General features: G+C 40.2%; 2 protein-coding genes across 2 annotated transcripts in view; one reads left to right on the top strand and one right to left on the bottom strand.

Annotated features, from left to right (window-relative positions):
* The window catches only part of MRPS25 (mitochondrial ribosomal protein S25), a 3,166-nt gene extending 1,756 nt beyond the window's left edge, over positions 1 to 1,410 (top strand). Inside the window, exons 2-5 of the mRNA XM_009320118.1 lie at positions 5 to 16; positions 114 to 220; positions 707 to 794; positions 1,027 to 1,410. Coding sequence (XP_009318393.1) covers positions 5 to 16; positions 114 to 220; positions 707 to 794; positions 1,027 to 1,219 — 400 coding nt within the window. The 3' untranslated portion in view covers positions 1,220 to 1,410. The remainder of the gene's footprint in view (positions 1 to 4; positions 17 to 113; positions 221 to 706; positions 795 to 1,026) is intronic.
* An 890-nt stretch (positions 1,411 to 2,300) lies between these two features.
* On the bottom strand, positions 2,301 to 18,510 carry ZFYVE20 (zinc finger, FYVE domain containing 20). The gene is made up of 11 exons (XM_009320106.1): positions 18,224 to 18,510; positions 15,362 to 15,505; positions 13,329 to 13,429; positions 12,641 to 12,686; positions 12,367 to 12,528; positions 11,243 to 11,484; positions 10,308 to 10,378; positions 8,529 to 8,615; positions 7,960 to 8,062; positions 7,458 to 7,532; positions 2,301 to 5,945 (listed from the first exon to the last, which is right to left on the bottom strand). Exons 1-11 carry the CDS (start codon positions 18,384 to 18,386, stop codon positions 4,809 to 4,811), a joined length of 2,331 nt encoding a protein of 776 aa, XP_009318381.1. The 5' UTR covers positions 18,387 to 18,510; the 3' UTR covers positions 2,301 to 4,808.
* Between the last annotated feature and the right edge of the window lie 6 nt (positions 18,511 to 18,516).

Here is an 18,516-nt window from a genome sequence, read left to right as displayed (position 1 = left end):
TGAGCGAGGGGGCGAGGTGAGCGCGGGGGCGCGGCGGGAGCGCGGGGTGGTCTGCGCTTTCCTCAGAGATATGTCGACTTGCGTTTGTGTGTTTTTCTTCTCCTTCTTTCCAGAAAGTTTGTGTTTTTCAACATCCCCCAGATCCAGTACAAGAACCCCTGGGTGCAGATCATGCTGTTCAGGAACATGACGCCCTCGCCCTTCCTCCGGTTCTACCTAGGTAGGTGCCGCCGGGACCGGACGGCTGGGCCTGCCTTGCGGGCGCTCCGGCCCCGGGCCCCGTGTCCCCCCGTGAGCCCCGAGCAGGGCTTCCCCCGAGCAGAGTCGTCTGCAGGAGGCGTCAGGGCAGCGACAGTTTTCACGCCAGAAGCGCAGTTTGATCCGCGTTTCTGTTATTCTAACTTGGCCCCCACGTCTCGGCCTGCAAAGCGGGAAGAAGGGTGCTTGTTTGGAAAAGCAGCTTTATGCGTCAGCAGAGACCCTGTGCTCACCTCCACTGCCTCACACTTCTGCCAGCTGTCCTTGAGTCCTCCTAGATACAGACTTTGCTTTGCCTATTGAAACATTACATTGTACGTTAACTGTAGTAGAGGAGCAGATGGCTTCGTTTTGTGTGTTTAAAACACTTTTTGCAGCTACAGTGAAGCAGCATGGGGTAGGGAAGGGGCACTGTTTGATATATACTATTACAAATCTTTCTTGACAGACAACGGAGAACAAGTTTTGGTTGACGTAGAAGATAAAACCAACAAGGAGATAACTGAGCACATTAGAAAAATCTTGGGGAAAAGCAAGTAAGTAACACTTAATAAGCTAACATACAGTCCAGCATACATCATAATATGATCCCTGCAAACTTTTGTCAGGTATACAGAAGGAAATACCACTTCTCCCAGACAAAACTGACATGAGCTAGGTAAAGTCCACAAGCTAGGAACTGTAAATCTATCCAAATTGGGTCCAGGGAAGGAAGAGGAAATGTTGCCATTCAGGCTTCTGATAGTAACAAACAGATCTTTTTTCTAGAGAGACGCTTGAGAAAGAGGAAAGAGAAAGGAAAAAACTATCACATCCAGCAACTTTTGGGCCCAAGAAGTATCATCTGCGAGAATGCATGTGTGAAATTGAAGGCCAAGTTCCCTGCCCTGCTTTTGTGCCACTGCCCAAAGAGATGAGGGGAAAATACAAAGCTGCTATGAAGAATGAAGCATCAGCCTGACCTCTTGACTCATGCAGCTGTTTTTCCTCAGGGCTGGATGATCAGGGTACTTCAGTGAGAGACAAGAGCTAGCAGGTCCTGGAAACAGGAACAAGCAAGTTCATGTAATACAGACAACCTTGTCTCATAAGTCTTCTTACAGCTACAACTACAATAATTAAAGTGAAAAATAAATAAAAGTTAAAACCCCAGCTTTTTTGGTGCCAGTTTTACAAAGCATTGCAGTCAACACTGCATAAAAGGAAAACAGAACAATAAGGAAAACATAATGACTAGAGCCCTATTTCCTACTCATGTGCATGTATAAGGTTACGACAAAAACAAGATCATGTTTGCTTTGGGATAGAGACACTAGACTGAAAAGTTAATTTATCTTAAAAGCAGCACAGAATTCCACAATTTATAGAAAGTGGTGTAGAAGTGTTCCTGCCGATTTCCATCTTGTACTACTGAAGACAGCCAAATGATAATGTAACTCTAGGCTCAAACTACATGCTGAATTTTCTTAATTTATTTAGTTGCCACTCAGAAGTCTCATTTACAAGATACAACTTTTGCAGTTGATACTGCAGCTCTGAGAAGCACTGATCAAGAATATCAGCAGTAAAGGAGAACATGTAAGCTGGTATTTGAAAGGTAATGCTTTACAAATTTAAAGCTACTCTTAAGACAATTTCCTAAACAGTCTTCCTCTAAAAAACCCCCCAAAAAACCCACATACAAAGGAGAACTGTGTCTAGATTTATCAACTTCCAGCAAATTCTAGCCAGTGAGTCCATTATGCTTCAAAGTCCAGTGCTGCTATGTAACTCTTACCTCAAACGCTCCTACTCCCTGCACATGGTCAAAAACCCCTTCTAAATCGTCATAGCTTCTGCCTCACCAAACAATTACACTATACCTATAATAGTACATAAACATATGATAGATTGTACTATATTGCTTGGAATTTGGTAACTGCACATACCTTTAAGTCAGGCTTATATATGGAAATTAATGTAGAACTGTATTTCAGCATTTCTGAGCTAATGGTCCAGTACAAAATTTCACACCAATTCAAGCGTCCTGTAAGAATTGTCAAGGATGAACACAGCACAAAATAAACATGTTGGTTTATTTCATCTCCGTTTACAAAGTTTCCATACAGAGAGTGCATGCAATTTTAACAAAAGTCAATACTAGTTATTTATTGAGCTTTAGGGTTAAGATGCCTTTATTCCATTGTGCCTTGTGAGCCTCACAGCAGTCCAAATACCAGCATAAGGTCTTCACTTTGGAGACGACTTTAGTATCAGATGTCTAGTCTATCACATTTAACACTGACAAAGATCACGAGGTATGCTAGTCTGTTATCTGCTTGTAAAAATACATTACTATATGTACAATAAGGATACTTTCATTATTAGTGTATTAGACTGAAAATACAAACAAGGCAGGATAGTTGCAACAAGGAAAAAACCACTTTTTAAATGTGAAAGCTGAAGCCACTGAAACATTTTTTTCATGTTGATACCAAAAAAAGCTTCAGGTTACAGTGCAGGGAGCAATCCTCTTGACTAGCAAACAAGTCTGTCTTAAATAGCTACCTTATACTATTTCTGTTAAAACAATTCCAGGGATTGTTTAGCTACCTTAACATTTATTTTTTGCTGCCTTCGTAAATCTGGTGCCACAGTGCATGTGTTTTGTTAGTTTATGGCCTTTCAGAATCCTCCATTCTTCCTTTCACTCAGTGCAAAATAACACTCGATCGACTCTAATAAAACATCTCAGTATAAAAACTTCATGGTCTTAAGACAGCCTGTTCTGCATACCTTTCAACTTCAGACTTAGGCTACAAGTAAGAAGAACATCAGCTGTCCTTAACTGTCTGCTCTAAGTTATTTTGATCAGTTACTAGTGCTGTTAAGTGAGGATAGAGGTGATTTGGTTTATTTAAACAACAGTTCCACAAGTCCCTACCCTCCACTTACTTATAGCAAAATAAAACTAGAATTCCTGCTTTTTAGGTAGCATAATTATTTGTGTCTCTAAAATATTATGCAATGCTTGGGTTGCAGCTATGCTAACATATATTATCAGAGACATAGTTAAAAGACGTCCTATTCCATAAGAGTTTACACTTCTGAGTAAGCCCACTATTATTAGTGCTACACAGTGTGATCTGCCTGATTTTCCTCTTATTTCAGCTTCAAATAAATACACCCTTTAGACTAACTCCTCCCCACCACCCTTTCCAACACCGATGCCTGATGATGGACCTCTGCCTTTCAAAGATAAAAATCAAAGCAGGTCAGGCTCCATCTTTCCCAAAGATACAGGCTGACCTAACCCTGAAATGATCCTACATTCTAATGCCAATCTTCAGAAGCCCAGTTCTAAGCCCTTCTGCATCACAGATGCTGGCCATCACCTAGTCATCCCCCAGACCACAAGATGACTCCAATTTGGAGCTTCTTATTTAAGACAGACATGCCTGATTCTCATAACTTCTGAGGGGAATCAAATATGAAAGAGAATTGCTATTTGGCACTATCACAGTCATGGACTTTGTCTCCCAGCTTTCACAGAATTCCAGTTCAGTGGCACTTCAGCTCTCCATTGTAAACAAGATTTTTGTTCCTTGAATGCTACAAAAAGAGGGTTCCAGTCTCACAAATATGACAAACATGATCATTCTGTCACCCAGAGAATTTAAAGGAATGTGTAGTTAGATTCCATAAGATAATTAGGAATTGGAGGGTCACCCTTTACATTACAGTTTGAAATGGTGCTAGCCTGATGCTCTTTTCCCTGGAAACAAGTAGATCCTTGTTCCCTAACAAGCAGGTCTCTGAAGCCAGCATGGTTCTCTGTTACACTGTAGTTTGTGCTCAGAGCAAATGGGAAACTGAAAGCAATGAAAAGACAGCATCCGAATTTTACTTGGGAATTTTTATAAACACATTAAAAAGTTACTCATATTAAGATCAGTTATAAAGTTCTTCTCAGTCTTAAAATCTCTTTTATGTATTAGCATTGCACGAAATTGATCTGGCAAGCCTGTATATTCAGCACCTCAAAGAATCACAGTAGCCTTTTAACAGCACTTTCTCGTAACACCATTAGGCAATTGAGCTGGCCTGTAACACAGCACTGTGTCATTATCAGAGGATGCAGAAGTCTAAGAAAAGTTTTTTCATCTCTCTTTAGTCAAAGCCCCACTTGAAAGGCCCATACTACAGTACTAGAGCAGAAAGGGGTAAAGATGACAAACCAACATTGCAACCATTTCCAAATCACAGTTCCCTATTAGCACTTAACCACTTTGACCAAAATAAGCACACAATAAGACCAGTTACCATTAAGAGAGTGTTGTAACAAGTTATTTTAAAATTTCTTAGTATAAGCATTTGAGACCAGCAGCATACCTCAATAATTCTTTCTTCAGGACTGAGTAGTAGTGGAAATGCTTAATTGAAAGTGCATAAAAGTCAAGATTCTCCCAATTCCCTCTTGCGATCTGTACTCCTGTTCATAAGTATCTGCTCTACCTTCTCATATGCAACAGCAGACTTAACAATAATTATTACACAGCCCTCCTTCTGCTTCAGCAACTGGATTTCTCCTTCTGCTTTGCTAATGTGCGCTTCAACTCCTTTAAGTTCTCTGTCAGTACCTCCACCTCATCCATTCGTCCACTGTGTTTGGCATCAAAAATATAAGCTTTGATATTATCTATCTGTTGGAGAAGCAGCTCTTCCTCTATAGCCTCCTCTCCAGAGATCTCATTGCCATCCTCCACTTCAAAGGGATTGGCAGAGGATCCCTCTTCAAATGGATTCCCAGAATTCCGACTGCCCCTAGGCTTTTGAAACGGATTTTCATCCTCTTCAAAAGGGTTTGAAGTACTGCCAGGTGCTCCATTAGTTTCTTCATCATCCTCCTCATTTTCAAATGGATTATATTCTTTTTTATCACTTTGCAGAGCTGTGTTAGAGAATGAAACCATTGGAGAAGTGTCTTTGGCAAATGGGTTATTGAGATCTTCCTCTAACTGTGGGGTATCTGCTTCATCTTCAAAGGGGTTTAGACAGGCTGTCTGATCTTGGTCTTTGTCACACTTTGGGACATTCTGGGGTTTGAGTGTGAAGACCAAGTGCTCTTTAGCTGGCAGCTGTTCAACAGCGGGAGTTTCAAAACCTGGGTCCCCTTTGATCTGAGGAATATCTAAATCCAATGCATGTGCTGTCAAGTTCCGATTCTCTTTTGCAACTTCATGCTGATGCTGCTTGACTTCTCTGAAGTCTAAGGAGCATGTCCTTGAATGCTGAGACATGAATTTGTGGTGTTCTCTTTCCCACTCTTTTTCACGAAGGACCTGAAGTTCCTCCCTCTGCATCTCTTCCTCTTCTGCCTGTTTTTTAGAAAGCTCAATAGCTTTCAGAGTTTGTTGTTGATCATATTCATCCTGAAGCTGCCTCAGGTTCTCTTGCAACATATGGACCTCATCTATCCTATTAGCTGCCTTTGCTTGCTTAATGAAGGATGTGATATTGTCAATCTGCTGAAGAAGTGGGTCTGCTATCTCACTCTCTCGTGATATGCTAGATGTAGGTAACCAGCCTTCAGATTTCCTGACTATTCCTTTTTTCAGGTGAGTTGCATCACCATTAACTGCAGCTGCAGATCTGGAGATAAAGTCTTTCTGCTTTTCCTCTTGTTTTCCATGTGTTTCGAGAGCCACCTAAAACAAAAAACATGTAGTAAGAGAACACCATGAGCTTGAAAAATTGCATTCTAAATATCCATAGGTACAAGAAGTTAGCTTATCTTAGACATCGCTGTCTGTCACTGAAAGGTATCAGCTGCATTTTTGGTTACTTTGCAGAAAATGCTTGTTTTCATACTACTACCTAAATGCTTCCCTTCGGTTTGCTTCTGACGCTATTGATCAAAATCCCATGACAGCTGCCTCTACAAACTTGAGGGCAAGTAGGAGCAGCGACAGTGCTTTATATAGAGCAAAAAAATACCTAATGCAACTGTGCAAAGAGTGGTCTAGATCGATCTGGACAGTAACCGTATCACATCTGACTACATCAGACATCTGGAATAGAACATCAGTGTTAAAGGTCACCGATATCATTAGCTTTTGGAGTGCACCGATTCTTATTCCTCAACTTCTACCTCAAGATAAAGCTGGTTTAGTTTACAATTAATGATGTCCTCCCTCCTAACTGAAAATCCCTCTCTCTCTGAAGAGGCATCCTTATTCTAATAAGGCCTTTTTCACCACTGAAAGAAGTCTCCAAATTCTACTTGTGCAAATGAACTCCAGAACACAATTTGAAAATCCATGTAAACTAACACACTTAGTTCAGGGTTTGCTCTGCATGTGCTGCGGCAGAAAAGAGCACGTGCAATTGTCGTGGTTTAACCCCAGCCAGCAACTAAGCCCCACACAGCCGCTCACTCACTCCCCGCCCCATGGGATGGGGGAAGAGAATCAGAAGAGTAAAAGTGAGAAAACTGGTGGGTTGAGATAAGAACAGTTTAATACTTGAAATAATAAAATAATAACAACAAATTGTAAAGAAAAGTAAAACAACAAGGGGGGAGGAACAAAACCCAGGAAGGAAAAAAAAAAACAACCTAAAACCAGAAGAGGTGATGCAACTTCTCACTACCTGCCGACCGATGCCCAGCCAGTTCCTGAGCAGCGGTCACCGCCCCCCGGCCAACTCCCCCCAGTTTCTATACTGAGCATGACGTCACATGGTATGGAATATCCCTTTGGCCAGTTTGGGTCAGCTGTCCTGGCTGTGCCCCCTCCCAGCTTCTCGCTGGCAGGGCATGAGAAGCTGAAAAGTCCTTGACTAGTGTAAGCACTGCTCAACAACAACTAAAACATCGGTGTGTTATCAACTTTATTCTCATCTTAAATCCAAAACACAGCACTGTGCCAGCTACTAGGAAGAAAATTAACTCTATCCCAGCTGAAACCAGGACAGCAACCAAGTCACTGCTGCTTTCTAGAAGCGTTCAGCTGCTCAGTACACACCTACTTATGTTCTGGATAGAATACAACGACGGTGTTACATGACTCCCTGAAAAAGTGTATGGAATGATCTGCATAAAAAAAAGGAAAAACTGAAATCCAGTGTTAAAGGCAACTATTCATACAGACACAGCGACTAGGCTTAAGCCCTTAAAGGAGGCCCTGAAACAAGGTATAACAAAACTTAACCTGTCTTACCATATGCAGTCTTCTCTTCTTCAGTTCTTCATACTGATCTTTGGTTGGCAGGGACATTAGGCCAAGCAGTTTTTCCTGGCAAAAATGGAAATATTTAGTGTTGCTTCCAGGCATTCAGCCAATTTTCAAGTACTTGAGAAGAGAGATACCACCAACAGAACATCCCACAAACAAATAAAAGGTACTTCTACACTGCAGTCACTGCCACAAGTCTAAGCACGTCTTTGCTGACATAACTATACTGCTACCTAGGTTCACACCTCAGCAAGAGACAAGGCAAGACTCACACATTCTCTTAGGTCCCTAAACTCAATGCTGCTCTGACTACACTATGTGTATTCAAGCTAGCTCATTTAAGGCTACCATAAGTCATTAGGGGAACTACAGAAAATGTACAGAACTAAACCTCCCGTCAAAATAGTTTCAAACCATGGGGATGCCTGGCAAAGAAGAGAACACTATATAAAATTTACATTCAGCTCATAACATACGCTCCATTTACCTGAACAAAAAGTGTAGCTGAATATCTTATCATTCTCTGAAGTTGTAGTGTTTTAGGATGAGGTTGGGGATCTTCATGCAAGCCTAGACTCAAAATCTTCTTACTGAATCAAAGCAAACATACAGCCTCATCAGTTCAAAAACAAGGGCCAGCGAAAATGCAACAGAAGGGGAGAGAGACAATATTGGATGAAAATGTTCTGATGTTCTTTTAGTAAACCATTTTGGATATTACAAGTTATAACACTTTCCACTCCCACTTTAAGAAAAAACAAAAAAACCCTATGCTGCTATTTGTTTCCTCTATGCTTAGTTATTTCCACTGCAGAGGAATGTGTGATTTTTAAGGTTGGAAACGGAAGTAGAAATTGATGGTGCACAGGAACAACATCTACATTTTCACATGCTCTTTACAACTGAGCAGACAAATTGATTATCCATATGAATAAGCAGGTATATGCTACACAAACACTGACACCAACAGTTGAGAAAAAACATAGAGAAGTCATAACAGAAGGAGATACACACATGCTGGGGTGTGTGGGGGGGAAGAGAGAGATCTTCTTTTACCTTAAGGCATCTATAAATTCGTATACTTTTTGGATCTCCACCCTCAAGTCATTAGCATGTTCAAGATTGTAGGTTGTCTCCCCAGCACTACGAAATAAATACTTTATTTTAAGTCATGCATCCAGCTAACAATACATACAACACTAGAAGTTATCTCAAGATGACTAAGATCCAACAATGGTAAGAACAGCTAACACTAAAGGGGTTGAACGATTTTATTTCAAGCTCGTTGTGTTTAAAAACCCTTTCTTTGTGAGAGACATGGAAAATTACAATAATCTTGTGAACATGAACATTTCATAGAAGATAACTTCATTTATGATTGTATTGTTATTTACTATTATAGGAGAAATTGTATTTTAACACAAGAATGCCACTCTACCAGTAATATCTAAAATATACACGTACTTAGCAAATGCATCTTTTTTTTTTTTTTCCAGGTGGTTGGGTGCAGAAAAAACACTGACTGATTGAATAAGTAACTATACCATTAAAGTAAAATAGTTATCCCTACTAACGTTTGTCAGAAAGCAAAAGCCTACACCCCCACATGGGTATAGTGTTTAAGATGCTAGTAACCAACTGTCCACATGGGGACACAATCCATTATATGCACTTTACTAAAATCTCACATTTATTGATAAAACAAATTAGGATTTAACAGGGAAGACTCTTCACCAGTTTGTAGCTTCCCTCTCCTTTTATATCACAAATATAAAAGATAAGGATCACCCTCTCAAAAGCAACTTCACTATCTATATGATTCCAGTTTCTGGGACTCACTACTAGTCAGAAATCTTTAATTTCACCAGAAGAAGTCTGTTGTTTTCTGACATGTGCTTCTATTATCCAGGACATTCATATTTTTACTTTTCTCCAGTTGTCAAGCCACATAACACCAGCTCTCATGAAGTCATTACAAAAAGCAGTAACAGCTTAGCGTGTTTTTCACCTTCTATATTTCTTTCTTCCTTTTGGGAGGTGTGTTTTTACAAATATTTCTCTACAAAACACATTCATCGTTTTGTTACGACGAATGACAGCCTAATTTTTCTACAACCATCAGATCTAAAGGACAGGTACAGAAACATTTGTTAACTTTAACTTCCCAAATGGACATGCTTCATAGTCTAAGACCAGTGTGTGTATTTCTCTACTATACAAGCCAAAAGTATAACCTGACAACCTCTTGCAGATATAGCTGGAGAGATTTAAGTTACCCCAGTGAGAGAATACTACCACAAGAAATCATGCACAAAAGTGTGATACGTGAATGCTGCTTATTCACTGCAGCACAGGGCAGGCCAGCTAGATTTAGAACAACTGTCAGGTGAAGGTGGCTTGCTTTACGCAAGAACAGATGAGAAGCATACAAACGATCCTTTGCTGCTGGCACTACTTGGAAGCCATATTATCCAGCTGAGGGAAGTAATTTCCTACTTCAACTGTTTTGAAGAGGCTCATTTACAAAACAGGAATTGTAGTCTTGTACTTCCTTTTTGCAAAGATGACAGTCAAAATATGACAGTAGTGCCTCACTGGGAAGTGGTTTTAAAAAAAAAATCAGATGACTTCTCTGTATGCAACGTTACCATTAATAATTAATTCAGTACTACTTTGTTTGAAGAGCATCCAAAAGACAACAGATAATCTAACACTGCTTTTTCTTGTAATTTACACACTTTTGCAGCCTTAGCACGCCACTTCCTTACTCCTTCCCACACTTTTGGGGAGGAAAAATACATATATTCATAAACAAAATCAGCAAGTGGGGCTTACTTTAGTGATTCTGCCATCCTTATGTATTCTGGTGCCTTCTGGTCAACCTTCTCCATGCAGAGTCGGAGTTTCTTGTTTAAAACAAAACGTATAAAAAAAGGACTTATATTAAAACACTAATGCAAGAACATGCTGACATAAGCCTTTCGCGCTGCCTGTGCACATTCAAAGTTAACCGTGATGAAAGCCATTTAACTATTCAGGATGACAAGTCCCTCCAGTTATCTTCACAACACTGATGGCATGATCAGGAACAGAGAAAGACTCCCTGTACCCCTGCAAAGTGAATTTTGAAGTAAAAAGCTGTTTTAATGGATGACTTGGACAACTTCTAGTCTTAAATCTCTTCACAAAGAGCACCAACAGAAACTTCCATTAGTACTAACCTGGGGGGTTTGCGGACTCTACTGAAAAGATACCTGATGGTTGACAGTACCTGCTTTCAAAGCATATTTGAACACAGTGTTCCAGCCATGCACTGTTGATCGATATAGATGGTTCAAAAAAGCATATGCCATCAGCGTGAGGACAAACAGTGCTGATGACATCGAGTCCCATAGTTCCAGTGCAGCCCATCAAAGCGCACAGCATATCACTGTTCAAACAGGAACTGTTCTGAGGAATCCCAGCTGACATAGTTCACAATTTTAAGAGAGGCATCTCAGAACTATTAGTCCCAGATGATGAGAATGAAGATGTATCTTAAAACGATGTTTGAAGTTATCGTGGGATACAAATACTATATGGCAACTGGCTCCATCATTTCAGATATCTCTTTGTTACATGTCATAAACACCCAATAGAGTCTATTGTAACACAAGTGAGTATTAAGTCATAAAATAAGAGCTTGGACATGAGATAACAAGCCAAAAGTCAAGTAGTGACAACTGCAGATATATACACTGAGGATGAAAGCAGCAAAGAGTTTGATTTACCTCATAGAGTTTCACAATCTCTGGAGTGTATTCTTTCTCATCGATCTGTTGTTCTCTTTTCAACAGGGTATCTTTGCAGTGCTGACAACAACGGATTCGGTCATCGTCCTTCTCATCCAGAACTGAGCTCACGCTGCTTATGCTGCTAATGCTGCCACGGCGGGAGCCATGGACACTATTAGGTGAGGAGTTCGGGCTAGTATGAGAACCCAAGGCCTCTTTGCTGGCACTAGTGAGTTTGCCTAAAAATTATACGCAGGTAATGTTACAGTGACTGGAGAAGCCAACAGATTTTACCAACACAAACAAATTGCACTTCAGGTAATATTAGAAAACCCAATTGAAACAGTCTGCTGAAAGACAGGGAAGGAACCCGTGACAACCAAAACTGCAAGTCAGAATTTGGGTCTTCACTGTAAATCCTGCCCCATTCTAAAAGCAGCTAGAGAGCAGACTGCTGAGAACCACTGACTTTGCTTATGCCTAAAAGCATTCTCATGTTGGAGCTTCATAGTTATAGAATAGTGTGTGGAAGAACAGGTCTGTTAATGCTGTCCGTGTTTTGTGCTTGAACGCTCCAAAAAGCACAGTTAACATCATTTAGTTCCCCAGAAAATACGGTCTCCTCTCCAATGCGCTAGATGAGGAAATTAAAGTTCAAAGGGTTTCTTAAAGGCTTGCGGATGAATTTCCTTAATGTCAGCATTTGGACAACCATGGGCAAGGCCGAAATATCCGCAGTAGTTTTACATGTCAAGAACCTTGGCAGTTATAATTCCTGAAGTGAATACCTTCATAGTTATGGTACTTGGTAGAATAAGCACTAAATATTAATTATATTTACTAGTAGTATATACTACTACTACTTCTAGTAGCTTTTTCAATGTTATGTAACACTTCCAAATCTGAAGAAGGAACGGAGACAAAGAATGGAGAAATCATTCTTCTTATTCTGTTTCACAGACAAGTGTCTGCATGAAACTGAATGACATATTAAGGACCAAGTTTTCCGCACAGGCAGAATATTACCAGCAGCTCTTTTTATAATGGCAAAAAGCCAGAATGCAATTAGCACCCTGAGTGAGCTAAGGAAAGGAGGAATTAACACCACACACTGTACTTACTTGCCAAAGGAAGACTAACAAGTTCCATGCACTTCTTGCACATAATAGACCCACAAAGGCGGCAGTGGTGACGTCGGTTTCGAATGCTGAACTTATTGCCACAGTCTGGGCAGAACGGAACATCCTGATCACTGACCCAAGGCACAACAGACTTCTCTATAGCTGTGATCGGGCAAGAGGGGAGGGAACAGACACAACGTAAGATATTCATTCAGTTTATTCCTCAGCTGGTTAAACTATAGGAGCAAATAGTCTGAGGTAAGCTCATACCAACCTCTTATTTTAGCTGACTCAGTGTTTGCTCTGTCAAACGATGTAAGCTAGTAGAAGATAAACAATACATTCAAGAAAATTGTACTTTTGCAAGAAAAAAAAAAAACAACACAAGCCAGCCCAACAAGAAAAAGAAACCTGGGTTTTTTAAGAGATAGGAGTCTCAGCCTGTTTCACACCATTCCTGCAACTTTCCTATTTACTTCTAATGCCATACTCATACAAGTAGTACTAAACAATGACTGCCAAACCTGTACAAATTGGAGCCTTTTGGACATGATCCTTACAGCATCCAACATTACTGCATCTGAGCCAAAATGGAAGTATATAATAGGTAGATTGTGAAGAATGAGAAGCTGGAAGAATCATGACAAAAACATTAGGGAGAAATTTAGTAAAGTAAAAGATGGGGAAAATATACAGGGAAGCAGATGGCTTTTGAAGCACGTGGAAGTAACATCTTCAGCTTGAAAATAGTGCATAGAAACAGAAATCATATCCACAGTACAGGGTCAAACCAAGCACAGTACTCAAGGATAAAAAAGGAAAACAGTAATGTGTGTAAAGGATACTAAACTATGACTCTCTTCAAAGTGCACTGCTAGATAAATGGGCACACCATACTAAAATATTTTTTTTAATCTAGGAAACATTCAGAAGGCTGGAATATTAAAAAGCAGCAAATTTACCTTTTCTAACCTGATTATTAACTTATTGACTTCAACTACATAGTGATCAATCCTGGCTGCTCGGTGTTTCTTGAAATCAGAAAGATGGCTTCTCATAGCACCTGGAGAGATAGCAGAAAGTTTTCATAGTCACCCAGGTGTTCTGTATGGATTTAAATGCACTTAAACGCCTCTTGAAAGACAGCTGTCTCTTCTTTTCACCATTTATTTCTCATGTTCAAATAGAATTTTAAAGACACTTTAGAATCCTACATTTTCATGGTGCTGCTCTAAATAAAACATGCAGGTTAAAGCCTAATCTCCAGGCTAGCAATAAACAGTGTTTTATTTGTACTACAGAAAACAACAGGCACTGTGTTAAAGAGAACATCTGCAACAATTTTTTTTCCCCCTCTTCGTCCCTCAGTTATATTTGGCAAGCTATTATCATCTAGTAGTATTCTCAAAATCAACTCCCTTTAGTTTCCTGGCTACATTTGAACAAAGGGAAGAGGCAGGTCCAATGACTATTGGGGGTCTATGTGACAGCAGTTTCTCTTTCAGACTTCTGATCATCCTCCCACCTTTAAGGGTCTGAATCAAATCCTTGATGACAGTTCAGGTTTTCAGAAAACGGATCACCAAGTATACAAAAGAGCAATATAACACCTATTTAAAAAATATACAATTCATATTCGACAACGTTGGTTTCAAGCTTAAGTTTTGATCCTTTTCCGAGTAAGATGAGCCAGGTATTAAAAAAAAAAAAAAAAAATCAAAGTTACAGACAAAAAAAAAAAAACTTTCTTCCGACTGGTAGAACACAAAATCAGGTGTTGCTTTTTGATACTACCTATGTAAGTGTAAGAATCTCGCTTCCTCATGATAATGAAATAACCAAAAAACCTCCAAAGCTGAATTCATAGGAATGAAAGGGCCCCTCTGGGTAACTGAATTCAGCCACTGCTTTGGAGACATCACACAGTCCCTTTCACAAACCCACCAAATCCCATCCTAAAATCCTTAAGGTTCATCTTCTCCACTCTGATCAGAAAACAGTTCTCACTTCTCTAATGTTCAGAAACCTTCTGCTAGTTCACTGCCTAAATTTATTCTTAGCTAATATTTATACTATGATTGCTGCTAAAATAGCTACAAAGTCAAAAGTATAATAATTTACAGAACTTGGACTCTGCAGACTCAAAGGACTAAGTCCTAGTCTGTCAGCAGCACAGGGGAAACTTTCCCAGGATCCACCAGACATATTGCTGCTTCCTCCCCCTGAAAATAACCAGAATATTTCAGTAACAGTAAGAGGCAATTTCCAGTCGCAGTATTTGTAATTACAGGCTCAGTCAACTTATCCTTGAAATTCTACAAATGTAGATTTATATTCAGAGGGGTGGGTTTGGGGTTGTGTGGGGTTTTTTTGTTTGTTTGTTTGTTTTGTGGGGTTTTTGCTTGGTTTTTGTGTGGTTTTTTTGTTTTGTTTTTTTTTTAAGTAAACCTCTTTTTAATGAGAGATGATCTACACCTCAAATCCAAGGAAAAAGCTGAAAGAGTTTAAATCAACGGACAAGCTTTTTGTCAGACATGTAAACTAACAACTAGTTTAAGTGTAGCCCAAAAGCTAGAGATTTTATATAGCTATAGCTTAATTATTAATTAGTGGATTATCTGTTTTGTAAAAAGCCACAAAATGGTTGCAGAATACCTCAACGAAGCTGGATGCACAGAGGTAAACACATATCCAGCAGGTCTCAACAGCTCAGGCACAATGACATGACAAACAGCCATCCTGCTCTCAAGGTTAGTTGGGGTACTGATTCTATACATATATTTTTTTTTCCCCCCATTATCTGCACTTTCCCCATCACCCCACACAATGTAGGCAGGCTGCACAAAATCAGTATGCAAACCATAGCCCCATGCTACAGTGAATCAAACGCAATACAGACACAATTTCATGCAACTTCAGCAATACTGTAGCACTTTCCCAATCAAGATTAAAAGAAAAGTTATCCCCACTGTGTATCGCTTTCTAGCTCTCCTACCGACTTCCTGGGGCTCCCACATGTATGGATCTACTCCACCATAGCTGAATGACTCATATCGTTCCTGAGATCCAGAATCAGTTCTGTCATCTCCTTCTCGTTTCAGCAATTTCTTCTTTGCTCTTTTGGCCTTCTGGACTAGATCTGAAAAAGATAAACCCAAGTTATCAAACGTGGCAGGTAGTCACCGAATATTTGTCACGTGAAACCAGTATGGAATATTCCTCATCTTTTAGCACAAGTCTTTTTCCTTGATGACAAGTTTATCCTCAACACGTTCTGTTTAGAACCAGAATGCGGTTCAGAGAATCACAGATGACAGGAAATGCTTTGTTATCTATCATAAAGTAGCACTAAGGTCCTAATGACAAAACAGTAGTTTTAGACACTCCATTCAGGGACTTCACTGTAAAACAGTAAGCTATCTTAAACTATGAGACCCGTTTCACAGCATTCTGGGACACCATACAGATATCATCTTAATTCTCTTAATTCCCAATTATTTTCTTAGGATTCAAGGATGTTCAACACTTTCTTTGCCTTATTGCACAAACTAAGAATTTCAGTATGCTTGTACACCTAAATAATTTCAAAAAGTACTGAACAGCCCACTGCATTATCTCATATGAACGCTAGTGAGGGGAGGGCAGTCTCCCGGGCCAAAACCAAAAAAACTTTGGAACCAGGAACTTGAAACTTCGGAGCTTTTATTGCCCTTGCCATGTTCCTCTCTGGATGCTAGCAGAAGTTGAGGGCACTACTTTTCTTGCCAAACACATTCAGTACCTCCTTGAACTAGATCTTTTATATATCAAGCTTTCTAACAAGCTGCTGGGAACCATGAGTTAGCATGCCCTTTCATATTTCTAATTTTCTTATTTAGCTTCCAAAACACTGGAACTGCCACCTTGACCTTACTGGAGTCTGTCTCCCCGCCAAGCTTCAGCCACTAAGGCTATGCCAGCAGGCCCCTCATGCAGACATCATACTTCCTAGCAGTTTTTGAGCTGCTGAAGTTATGCTACCTCCCAAAATGACACACAGTGATATAACACACACTTCTCAATAAAACTGTGTCAGGTTGGCAAGGGCTTTGCTAGCATTGTAACATCATCTAAGAAATAGGATTACTCCTCCCCCCACCTACTCTCAAGCCAGCATAACAAATGCCAGCTAGACACTGCAGTTTCTTAAGTGAAGTTTACACTATCTAAATAGGAAATATATTTGCACTCGAGACTTTGAAAGTCCGACATACTCAAAAAGAAGTAGGGATGCCTCATGGCTTTGCCACAGACACAAAAGCTTTTCAAGCAAACTTTATAATCTTGTTTGCCATGAAGTCAGACTTGACCACCTCAGTATGACTCAACTGAAGTAGTAAGGTGATTTGTAAGCATTTCTAGAACTCCACAATTAGGACAGCTGGAGTTCAGCACAAAGTCATGCAACCACTTGTGATGCACAGTTTGAACACTAGTCCCTAAAACGGGTAATTTAAATAGGTGATTCTGTTGGCTTTCCTTCTTCTAGAATGGACTTCACTGGATAGACCTTGACATGAACAACTAGGACAGAAACTAAGCAGACAAAACCAACATCCTTTATGCAAGAATACATATGCGAGACAGACAGCCTGAGAAGCCACAGTACTTTAGTTTAGATTAAAAGAACACTAGAGAACAAAATCAAAATGCAGGTGTTTTGTATTAAATAAAAGAAGTGTTTGGGAAATCTTACCAAGCCTAAGTTATTGTTGTTTTCTTTCCTCTTATCACAGTGAGAACCATATTGTTGTTCTGGTTTAAACGCTCCACGGAAGCATCTGTGATTCAGCTATTACAGCACTGTACCCACGATGAGAACATGACTGCAGTACTGACCAGTCTACCTTCACTGTCCAAGAAGAGCACAGTGCTAAGAGCCAAGAAGTAGCCAGACTGATGGAAAGCAACTTAAAGATTCATGGAATATTCAGCTGTGCTACCCTTAAGATAGGCTTGTTAAGAACACAAACTTTTCACTGAGAAAAGAGACTTTTGAAGTAATAATCATCAATCGCAGGAAAAAAAATAAGGGGGGGAAGAGTAAAAATTAAAGACTGCCAGGCCACTATCTCTAGTATAATAAACCAAAACCAGAAAGATTTGTTGCAGGGAACACACAGAATTATCACCATTTTTTGCATATTTTTCTCTCAATGTAAAATGACACTGTGTAGGCAAGGGGGGTAAAAAAGAGAAATATTTTAGTTAAGCAGAATTCAAAGGGATTTTTGAAACACCAGTAAAAGTTGGTAATCCACAGCACAACCCTGGGACACTCCCAGCATCTACTGCCAGCTCCACCACCCACATTCTTTTCCATCTTTTCCCACCAACAACCTTCCTTAACTTTACAATTTAACTGCGACTACAGTTTTATCTACTGTCAAAACAAGGGATTAATGAATTGGCACCTGGCAAGTACCAGAGATTCCCCCTTTTCTGTAAGGCCTTCAAGTAACGCTTGGGAATTCATCTGGGTTACAGTATGAATCGGAGTTTTCAGATAAAAACAAACAAACAAACAACCCCAAAAGGTCAATAACAAAAATCATGCATAAAATCAGACATTTGAAGAGCGATGTCTTTTAAGCGCCTCCTTTAGAATTTACTTATTGAAAGTATCATGAACAATGTAAAAATTATGCCTCGGCCTAAAGTAATTTATACAGAAACGGAGCCCACCCCATACCTCACTTCAATTAATATTTCAGCATTCCTAGACATTTTGAGAGAGCTCGCAGTACAAGCAGCTCGTGTCGTATGGAATTTTACATGGCAAAACCGAACGCATTAAAACAGCTGTCGTGCCTCTTACTTTTGAGCTGTCCTTTGACATCTCTGTCCTCACTTGAGTGCTCGTCTTCATAGTGCGACTGAAGCTGATAGAAAGACTGGAGGTCCTTCAGGCAAAGGGGGCACAAAAAGCCTTCCCTCGTTTCCCCCGGGTCACCGAAGGCCGGCGGACAGCCGGATGCCATGGCGGCCCGGCCGCTGGCGGACAGCGCCCGCTCCCCGATCTCAGCAGCAGCGCAGCAGCGCGGGGCGCGGCCGCCTCGCGGGGACGAAGCGCGGGGGCGGCATCGTACCTAGCGGCTTTCGGCAAGAAAC

This window comes from Pygoscelis adeliae, unplaced genomic scaffold, assembly GCF_000699105.1.
Source record: "Pygoscelis adeliae isolate BGI_AS28 unplaced genomic scaffold, ASM69910v1 Scaffold302, whole genome shotgun sequence".
Lineage (NCBI taxonomy): Eukaryota > Metazoa > Chordata > Aves > Sphenisciformes > Spheniscidae > Pygoscelis > Pygoscelis adeliae.
Note: the sequence above shows the minus strand (reverse complement) of the source record. Positions and strands in the feature narration are given on the sequence as shown.